Below are 10,273 nucleotides of genomic sequence, written 5' to 3'. Positions count from 1 at the left end.
TTGTGTAAAACGAAACGAAAGAATACAACAACAGAAAAATAAAAATAACAAAACAGAAAAATAAAAACTTAACTCATTACCGAATCAATAGACCACAATGAGTATGAAGGCCCCTCAGATCTAGCAGTAGTGACGGACGGAGACCTCAATAGCCGGTTTTGTCCACGTCGGCGACTTTTAGACGACGTTTTCAGGCCACGGCAGTATCCGGTCTTCTCTCTGCTTTAGAAGAGGGTGAAAAACGAAACCAGCTTCCCAACATTTCGATTTCCCTCTCTTTTTTTGCTTTTTTTTTAATATTAAAATATTAACTGACGTGTACTGACACGTCAGCCGATGTCGCACCTGTTCCGCAAAACCAGTTGTATGTAGTAGTATTGATTTGTAAATCCAAAAACTTTACCACTTGAACCAATATCTTAGAGTTATTTGGATATCTCGAACCAATATCTTAGTGTCCTTGGTTTTTGAATTCCTCGGTTTCAGTGTGGCCAGTGTGATAACTTCTATGTACAGTTTCAATATTTGGAAATTTGCTTTTAATCTCATAAATTTTGTAAATTCTAGTTTATCCTTAATTCTCTATTTTAAAAGAGAAATGATTTTTACAGTCGGTAAATACAGTCAGCGTGCAGTCATTTTAAAAAAAATAAATTAATATGGAACCTATATGAAAAAAAAATTATTTTTATAACTTTTTTTTATTCATTCCGTACAACCATGAAAAAAAAATATTTTTATAATTTTTTTTATTTATTTCGTACAGCCGTTTGCATGCCGACTGCATTTGCCGACTGCATCTAACAAAGCCCTTATGGCTCAAACTTGATCTGAGAATACCTCTGCGACTTCCTGCAGTTTAAGTCCCTTTTGTTCAATTTTTAGTCGTTAGAATATTACTATCGTGGCATCTACATCAAAACAACATTTAATTTTTTTTTTTTAATCACTCCTAACTTTTGTGTTTATAAAAAATGAAAAAAAAAAGTAATGCTATATATTTATTATTCTAATTCTTATCATCCCATAATGCTACATCATGAGATGATAAAAAATAGGATGATAAATACATTATTTTTTTAAAAAAAAAAGTCAGAATACCTATACTAATCGTTTACTATGTGGTTAATTTGAAATCTAGAGTCTAGGTCTAAGCATACCGACTCAATGGTAAAGCTATTACCTAAGGCTCTCACTCTATATAACCCTCTAGAATAAAAAAGATCAGGTTTTTTTTTTAATTTTATTAAAAAAATAAAAATCATTTCATTAAATAAAATTATTAATAATTTTTATCTTCTTCGATGTATGGAAGGCCCCATAATACTAAATTTAATATTGAAAATAATAAATTATTTATATTTTTAAATAAATTTTTTAAAATTTTACTAAATTGGGGCTTAAAATTTACATTTAAACCTCATTTTAAGTTGTTGTATTAAATATAAATTTAAAAAAATATTATTTAAAGAATTTAAATAAGATCTCATTTTATTAAAAATTTTAAAAATATTCTATATAATAATTTATATTTTATTATATTATAATTATAAATGACTCACTTAAATTTTATTTAAGGCCTCGACTTATATCCAACGACTCCAGGTCTAAGACTTATGAGTGAGACAATAATTTCTTTTAGATTGATTATGAATTTATAATATTTTTATTTGAGTGGCTCTACAGCCACATATGGGGAATCCCAACAATGCAAAAACTTTTTTTTTAACTTTTTTTTTTCATGTATTTTTTAATGCTTTTAAGTATTTTGAAAAAAAAAAATATTACAACAGTACAAAATACATCCTTAGTTAATAAGTAAAAGGAAAAAAGATCCCAGTCAGGCCTTTATCATTTTTATTTTTCTTTTGTTGTGTTTTATAAATCTTGTATGCAATTTTAATGAGATGAGATAAGATATTCTGTTAAAAATTAAATAAAATATTATTATAATATAATTTTTTTATTATTTTTATATTAAAATTTAAAAGTTTTAAATTATTATTATATTTTATGTAAAAATTTAAAAACATTATAATAGTTATATAAGATAAAATATTTTGATTTTGACTATAAAACTTAAATGACGTGTCTATAAAATTTTAGGACGCTGCTAGTAGGTATACAGATGAATTCCACCTAAGGTAGCTACCGAATAGAGTAATTTTTTTTTAATATACATTTTTCTTATATCTTTAAATATATTTTTTAAGAAAATTATAATATTATTTAAAAATATTTTCTCAATTATTAAATAAAAAATTTAAAAAGAAATCGGCGGCAGCTTACGGTAAGTTTCATATGTGTGGATTAAGCATTATCCAAAATTTTATATTAATTCCTGATTCGGTCGAAAAGGCCGGCTGTCAGATCTCATACTATGGCAATATTGCTGTTAACTGATCTCATCTTTTCATAAAATAAATAAATAAATATTGAAGGCTGGCTTACAAGTTACGACATTAGATACTGTTAAATTTAGAGTAAAAAAATAATTTCACTATAGTTATGGATGTAACTATCTTGTTCTAAATAAAATTTAAGATTAAATCGTTATGTATTGGTTTTATATTTTTTTAAATCGATTTTGTACTGGTTATCTTGCTAAATGGTTATTCCAATATTACCAATTTCAAGTCCGATTCAATCTGATTTTTCAGTTTTAATGTACTATATATTTATATATAATATAGTATATTATAATATATAATACTATAGTAATAATATATTGTAATATATTATAATATATATTATATTTATATTATGGACTATAGCAGTATAGTAATATATTATAATATAATATATAATGATATAGTATTAGTATAACGATTAACATGAACTATATAATATTAGTATAACTATTAAAATAATAAACTATAGTGGTATAAGATTTTAAAATTTAATATTATATTAATTAGTAATTTATAATATAATACAAAACTATTTTATATATAATTATATATTATATATAAAATTATATACAATATAAATAATTAATATATAATATATATGTATTAATTAGTCATAAATGGTCCAGTCTAGTTTTAAAAAAAGAAAAATCAATACCAAACTAATTTTGATGAATTTAAAAAAAAAAAAAAAATTGATACCAGACGAAACTAAACTTAATATTAGATTAATCTCATTAGTTTGATTCGGCCTATCCAATTTACCTCTTGTTTTTTTTATTTTTTTCACCCGGAACTATACCTCAAAAATAAAGGCCGATGCTTTAAGCTTTCTTAAAGTATTGGTAATAGACTAGTTATTATTAAGTCTAAAATTTAACTAAAATTTTATATTTTAACTAATATATCAATTTTTAGGTAAAAAACTTCAAATTGAACTAGTCATTTAAAATTTATATGATAATATTATATTATATATTTTATAATAGATCTTTGCGGATGGAAGTTTTTCTCACGTCAAACCATAGTCATTCATTTATTGAGAAAACTAGTCGTCCATGGTCAAAAATCCATCTGAGGCTCTCACCAAAATATATAATATATATAATATATATTATATTAATAGGCACTTGCAGATGTTGTCCCTTTCTCTTTCTTAAACTCTAGCTTTTAGATAGAGGCGATCTTCTAGATTCATCTATGGCTTCGAAGCGGATCTTAAAGGAGCTCAAGGACCTCCAGATGAAAGATCCTCCTCCTAACTCTTGCAGTGCTGGTATTTTTTTTTTCCCGAAAAATCCCCTATTATTTTTCCTTTATTTTCACCGTTTTGTTGGTTTGTTTGGTTGTTTTTATTTTATTTTATTATTTTATTATTTTATGGTTTTCTTCGATTTTCATGGTCACCAGCTTCTTTTCCGGCTTGATCTGTGTTGTTTCTAGTTTATGAGGATCTGGGTTCTGATCCGTGATGGTGTTTTGGGATGAAGAAAGAAAAAGTACCAGGGAAAGAGAGATGGGCTCTTAGACGAAAGATAATAAAATAATCTTTTGATCCTTCTACAGTAGCTCGCGTTGGCCAAGAAAACTAATTTACTGTAGCAATAAGTCAAGATAGCATGAATTTAGCTAGTCTGATGTGAGAACTTTTTGACAAATACGGTCAAATTATAGACTTGCATTGGCATTTGACATTGACTATGGACTGCTCTTATATATCATCGATCGTACTCGACCGGGGTTTAACAAGAAACGGATGCACTCACTCCAACACGGGAAATTTCGCTATATATGAGGCAAATTATACGTCGTTGCTCGGTGAAACTCTGTCGTCCATCCTCTCGAATCGTGCGCGAGAGGCTAATTCCTGAAAGGCCTCCACGATTTTCTCAGTGCATGGCACAATGTCGATTAGAATTAATCCGACTGCAGCAGTTGGTATAATCTCTCGGAGATTGGCATTTTCAAAAGTGGAAGTGTTGAGCAAGGACTTGAGATTCTCGGCTGCAATTTTTAAGTTTGCAACATGGAAATTAACTGATGTTGACTGTCTTATTTTTTTGATCGCTGATGCTAATTCCTTCAGTGCTTTGCCAGATTCTGAACAAATCTTTATGCATGGCTCTTGCATTTCTCTTCGGAACTCGGTGGGTGTCTGTAAGGATGGCAAAACATAGGTCAGTGAAGAAATTCAGACTCGAAATAGAAGAGGAATAAAGGTCATGATATAAATGCAAGAGTCTCGATCAATTGCAGAAAAGTCTTATGAACGTAATAACTTTGTCTGTAAAAGAGAGAACTATATCTGTTTAGGAAATGTGTAATATTCTGACTTACTTGGATCTCAAAGTACTTGAGGTAGCTGTTGAGGTCTTCAAGTTTGTAGGCACACTGCCGAGTCAAGGTTCCAACTTTAAGGTAACGATTCCAAGGATGACGGAACCCAAAACGATAGTGCCAAAGTTCCCATCTCGCTAAATTGGCCTGAAAATCCAAAAATAACAATGATACAAACTCGGAAAGATTGAATCAATTAGTGGAAATTAATTCAATTAAGACCTCCTTTCTTTTTTGTTTTTCTTTGCTGGAGACAAATTTAAGAAGATGAGGCTGACAACGTTATACCCGTACGTACCATAGTTTCTTCCTTGTCTTTGGATGTCAGAACGCTTTTATACCCGTAAAGAAATGATTTATCATCCGTGGAATGTCCTTCCTCTGGCAATCTGAAGTATTCCCTACCAAATCCTGTAACTTTGAATAGGTCAAGAATTGATGCTAACAATAAAACAAGGCACAAGGCATATTCATAACACGAAGAAAACAAAAAATTAGAAGTATTATATATGACATGCATGTAAAGTTTGTCTGGCTGTGGTTTGGAAGAATACCTTCTAAGAAATTCCCAAGCTTTTCCAAATTGTTAGCTATTTGGTTCTGCAGAGTTTCTCCAATCCAAACAGGGCATACACAGATGCATACAATGATAGCAATAAAGCTACCAATGATGATTGTGTATAGCCTCTCGCAGGCCATCTCTAGAAACTCATCATCTCCGTAACTCGATACAGATACCAAGCAGAAAGTCATTATGAATATCGACAGTCCATAATCGTATCTTGCCTTCAGTGCAGGAAAGAATCTCATAAATGTTACCGTTGCAACTGCATGCATATCACATGTCTCAACCATGAAATTAACCAATTTGGATGATTGTGACTATGTATTTAACACAACATGATTAATGAATTATGTATTTACCTATTATAAAGATTAAGATTCCAATTACTATGGCTTGTCCCGTCCTATCGAAGAGAGTTGCCACCCGATCAACTCCGACAGCTAGCGCACCAGCGGACAACGTTGCCAGCATCCTGTTTAGGCCTTTTCCCAATGTTGCTCCTATAAATGATGGGAAAGAAAAGTTCAGGATCAGAATTTCAGGTCTCCAATTCAGAATTTTATGTGCAATAATTAGTTTCTCTTAGTTTTTAAATTCATCTAAATGCGACAAGAATTCTGGTAGATATATAAATCTCATGCTTACCAACTGAAAACTCGAAGACTAAAACGACGGTTAAAACCGCCCATATTCCATTTTCACCAAAACGGTCGAAGAGCGGTCGGACATAATAGAACAAGGAAACCAACGTGATAGCCACTCCTACTTTGAGCGAATGGACTATTTTTCGGGGATCATCTTGTCCAAGTTTCTTCATCTTATTTGCAAACTCGACTGCCATAGCCCATAACTTTACAGGCAAGGCCTTGAGCCATTCCCATGCACGAGTGAAAGGTCCAACATTTTCAAACTTTGAAGAAGCAATATCCATTGCTCTGGGTTGAAAGTAAAGATTACAGAAGTGGAGAGATAGTATAATACAAGAAGATCCCTACAAGAGTATCAAAAGCTATATATCTGATGTGTGGCAAAAGTTTTTTATTGAAAGCCAAACCCAGAACAATACTGCATATGACAATTTTTATGAACTGTCTCTGAGAGAGAGAGAGAGAGAGAGAGAGAGAGAGAGAGAGAGAGAGAGAGGTTGGGAGGTGAACCTAGAGCTGGGCGGTGGTTCGGACTGTGCTTGGGGAGGGAGGGACCTCTCCAATTTATAACTGAGAAACGCTGTTCGTTACTATAAACATGTCACAAATTTCATGTACTGACAGCACAAAATGACGAAGGAGGGTGGAGGTCATGAATCTGGTGGCTATTGATTCCGACTAATCATAGGGAGGGAGTACTTAACCCAGCTGACCTCGAGCCATATTGTTTGAAATAGCTCCAACCAATGACATGATCAAACATACCAACTTTTATTTTGTCTGGAATATGCTGTCAAATCCAAATCTGTGAACTGTGTTTTTAAGAAAGAAGTCGTATCAGCTGGTATATTTGTGAGAGGCAACAAGTGGTTTCTAAAGGTGAAACGTTTAAATAGTGTTTGGGTGTGAAACCCTGCAATAAAAAAGGGTTGATTAAACCCGACAGGTTAACTGTATGTCAACCAAAAAAAAAAAAAAAAAAAAAACAGAACAAAAATGAGGTTCTCGTTTCTCGTCCATCTAGGGTTTTGTAGAAACGTCTATGCAATGTAAAACCTTCCAAATAATCCTGAACTTGTAGATCATTACATGGTATGCCAAGGCTGTTCATTCGGGTTTCGATCCGAAAATTCAGGTACACCCAAACCAGAATCCGGATTTGAAATCCGGGTCGGAACCCGGACCGGGTTAGTCTGGGTCAGATCCAGGCCGGAACTCGGATGAACCCAGTTTTGTAAAACTCGGATTCCAGATTGAACCCGGTTTATTTTTTTTATTTTTTATTTTTTTAATAAAAACCTATATTATATTAAAGATTTTTTAAGAAAAATCAATGTTGAAAAGCATAATTCTCTTTATGTAAAAGCCTATATTTATTATAGAAATTTTTAAACAAATGTTGAAAATCATACTTGTTTTTTTTTTTAAGCCTATATTTGGTGAAAATTTTTCTAGGAGATAATGTTAAAAAACATAACATTAGAATAATAAAATATATAAAAATGAAAAACTAAAATGTATGCAATCCACTACATATTACATTATATTACAAAATATAAAATTACATGAGTTACATATCAATGACATAGTCTTCCATGTGATTTAATCACACCAAATAAAACTTCAAGTATATTCGCTGTAGCCACCCAAACAGAAGATAACCGCCACATTGAATTGCTAGTATATTCTCTGCAGCCACCCAAACTGAAGAGTAAGAATATATTTCAACAGAGAAAAACACAAATCATAGAAAGGAACACTACCAACTAGCTTAAACTATTCTCAACTCTGTGTCTGCAATCAGCAGAAATTTCAAACTATAACACGACCATAGAACAAAAGCAATGAAAAGATGGCCTGCACTTGACTTGCACGAAACAGTGGTTGGGACTCATCTTCCATCACAATATCACATAACCCAGAGATCAGCTTCCTTTCATAAGGAGCCAAGTAACAGTTTGATCAGTTGTGAACTTCATAATTTCCTTTCATAACATAAATGTGAACTTCATAATTTCCTTTTCTTTGATAGGAAAACTTGCATGCACTTTGAAATGTAAGAGCAAAACGCATACCATGATGAATAAATAATCTTATGCAATAAAGCCAACAACTTATCAATATAATAATAAATAAATAAATAACGTCAACTTCTAAATTTTAAATTTCCCCACCTTCACTTTTGACTGGATAAAATCATCCAAATTAAGTGGTCTTAAGACTGGACCTACACCCCTAAAATTAGTTGAGGCTTCTTGGAGCTAGATTATGAATTTGCAGAAAATTTTATAGGTTTCTCTGATCATGCTTAGCAAATTCACAACCATGAATATGGAAAAGAAAAGCCCATAAACAAAAATAAAAATTCAAGTTTTTGGCAAACAGAGTCCTAAAAAAATCACCTTCTTTCTAGATGTATATGGTCACGTTGGAATGTAAACTACTTCATCTTCTCTGATCATGCTTAACAAATTCACAACCATGAATATGGAAAAGAAAAGCCCATAAACAAAAATGAAAATTCAAGTTTTTGGCAAACAGAGTCCTAAAAAAATGAAAAAATTTAGGGGAAAAATTAAAGTCGTGCACTGATTATCTAAGCCTAACTAAAGAAATCAAGGGTGTGAACCATTATTCCCTAGCTGTATTTTAAATATCACACCGATCAATATAGGCATAAGATGTCTAATAATATAAGCAACTGCCAAGACAGCCCACACACACCAAAACAGAAAAAAATAAAGGGACATGAACCAGACACTCACATAACAATCTTTGCCTTCTAATCCATACTTTGTCTCCCTCAGATCTGCAACACTGCGCCTCACCTGCTCACCATGATACTCAACCACCTGGAGACACATACGTAAAATTAGTTGTATCACACCCAAAATCAGAAACCCTAAACAAATCACACCCAAATTGGAAATCCAAAACAAATCACATTCACTAAACAAACCACACCATAAACTAAAGAACCAAAATGGAAGAAGAGTTTATCAAAAACTAACCTGATTTGTAGTGTTTATGAGGATGACCAGATGAAAGCGATGACAGGATGATGGCGACGACGGGATGAGTGGATGACAGCAAGTTGGCGACGACAGGATGAGGCTAGGGTTTCGGGAAAATTTGTTGAGAGAGAGAGAGAGAGAGTCAGATTGGGGGGGAGAATCAGGATGCTGTAGGGCATATAACCCAGTGCCAACACGGCGTCGTTTTGGCACTGGGTTTGGGTTTTAAAAATACTCGGGTACCGGTACCGGGTTTTAAATCTGGTACCCAACTCGGGTGCACCCAGGTTTTAGAAATTGGGTACCGACTTGGGTGTTTTCCAGGCCGGTGCCAGTAACTGGAACCCGGTTATCCGGGTTCTGGATCGGGTCGGAAAAAAATCCGGCCCGGTTGACCAGCCCTACATGCCATTAGAATTATTAATCCCAACAATGTCACATCTGTCTTCCAAATAAGGAAAAATATAGTTACAAGTATAATTGTGCACTAATTTGTGTATCAATTTAATGTGATTGGTCAAAAAGTAGATTTTATTAAAAATAGTGTTAACTAATCTGTACATCAATTTAATGTGATCGGTCAAAAAGTAAATTTTATTAAAAATAATTTTAATTTTAATTTTAAATATAAATAAATCAATATTAATATACAGATTAATATGTAACTTTATTTATAAGTAATTAAACTCTTCAAATAAACCTAGTTAATGTTACATTTTCATCATGAGGTGTTATTAATTAGCTAGTACTGAATGGTACGTACTTCGTGCTTTAGATGATAATATTTTGACTTATTGTTGGTCAAATACTTCAGATGTTAAGCACACATGGACGTACGGTCTTACGGAGCCAATCTCGCATGATAGGGTGGTAAATGTGTACGAAGATTAAAAAGGTTCCGAGTTTTCTTCCTTTTCAGGGAGACATGAGTAGAATTTTGATGACTTGCAAAAATTTCATATTGCAGATTTTACAAGTTCGCTCGAGCGGAGGTTTTTGGCCACTTGAGCGAATTCAGGCAGATTCAAACGCTCGACTGCCACTCGACAGGGAGCTCGAGCGGGTTGCTAAAAAACAAAGTTCGCTCGAGTGGAGACATTGGCCGCTCGAGCGAAATCAGGCAGAGTCGAACGCTTGATGTGCGCTCGATAGGACGCTCGAGCGAAATCAGGCAGAGTCGAACGCTCGACGTGCGCTCGACACCCCGCTCGAGCGAACATCGTATTTTGACAGATTTTAGGTTTTCCGCCGTGAGACCATATAAAAGTAATTTTTCACTCTAGAGCCGCGAGTTTTGACTGG

General features: G+C 32.9%; 1 protein-coding gene and 1 long non-coding RNA gene across 2 annotated transcripts; one reads left to right on the top strand and one right to left on the bottom strand.

The window, feature by feature from the left end:
- The first annotated feature begins 3,477 nt into the window (after nucleotides 1-3,477).
- LOC122292522 lies at nucleotides 3,478-4,104 on the top strand. Its single transcript, XR_006236948.1, has 2 exons — nucleotides 3,478-3,684; nucleotides 3,819-4,104. It is a non-coding gene; the product is annotated as an uncharacterized LOC122292522 (long non-coding RNA).
- A 105-nt stretch (nucleotides 4,105-4,209) lies between these two features.
- On the bottom strand, nucleotides 4,210-6,241 carry LOC122291070 (aluminum-activated malate transporter 8-like). Its single transcript, XM_043098719.1, has 6 exons — nucleotides 5,956-6,241; nucleotides 5,670-5,810; nucleotides 5,300-5,572; nucleotides 5,044-5,156; nucleotides 4,746-4,892; nucleotides 4,210-4,563 (listed from the first exon to the last, which is right to left on the bottom strand). The coding sequence occupies exons 1-6, from the start codon at nucleotides 6,239-6,241 to the stop codon at nucleotides 4,210-4,212; spliced, it is 1,314 nt and encodes a 437-aa protein (XP_042954653.1).
- Between the last annotated feature and the right edge of the window lie 4,032 nt (nucleotides 6,242-10,273).

This window comes from Carya illinoinensis, chromosome 13 (assembly GCF_018687715.1).
Source record: "Carya illinoinensis cultivar Pawnee chromosome 13, C.illinoinensisPawnee_v1, whole genome shotgun sequence".
Classification (NCBI taxonomy): Eukaryota; Viridiplantae; Streptophyta; class Magnoliopsida; order Fagales; family Juglandaceae; genus Carya; species Carya illinoinensis.
Note: the sequence above shows the minus strand (reverse complement) of the source record. Positions and strands in the feature narration are given on the sequence as shown.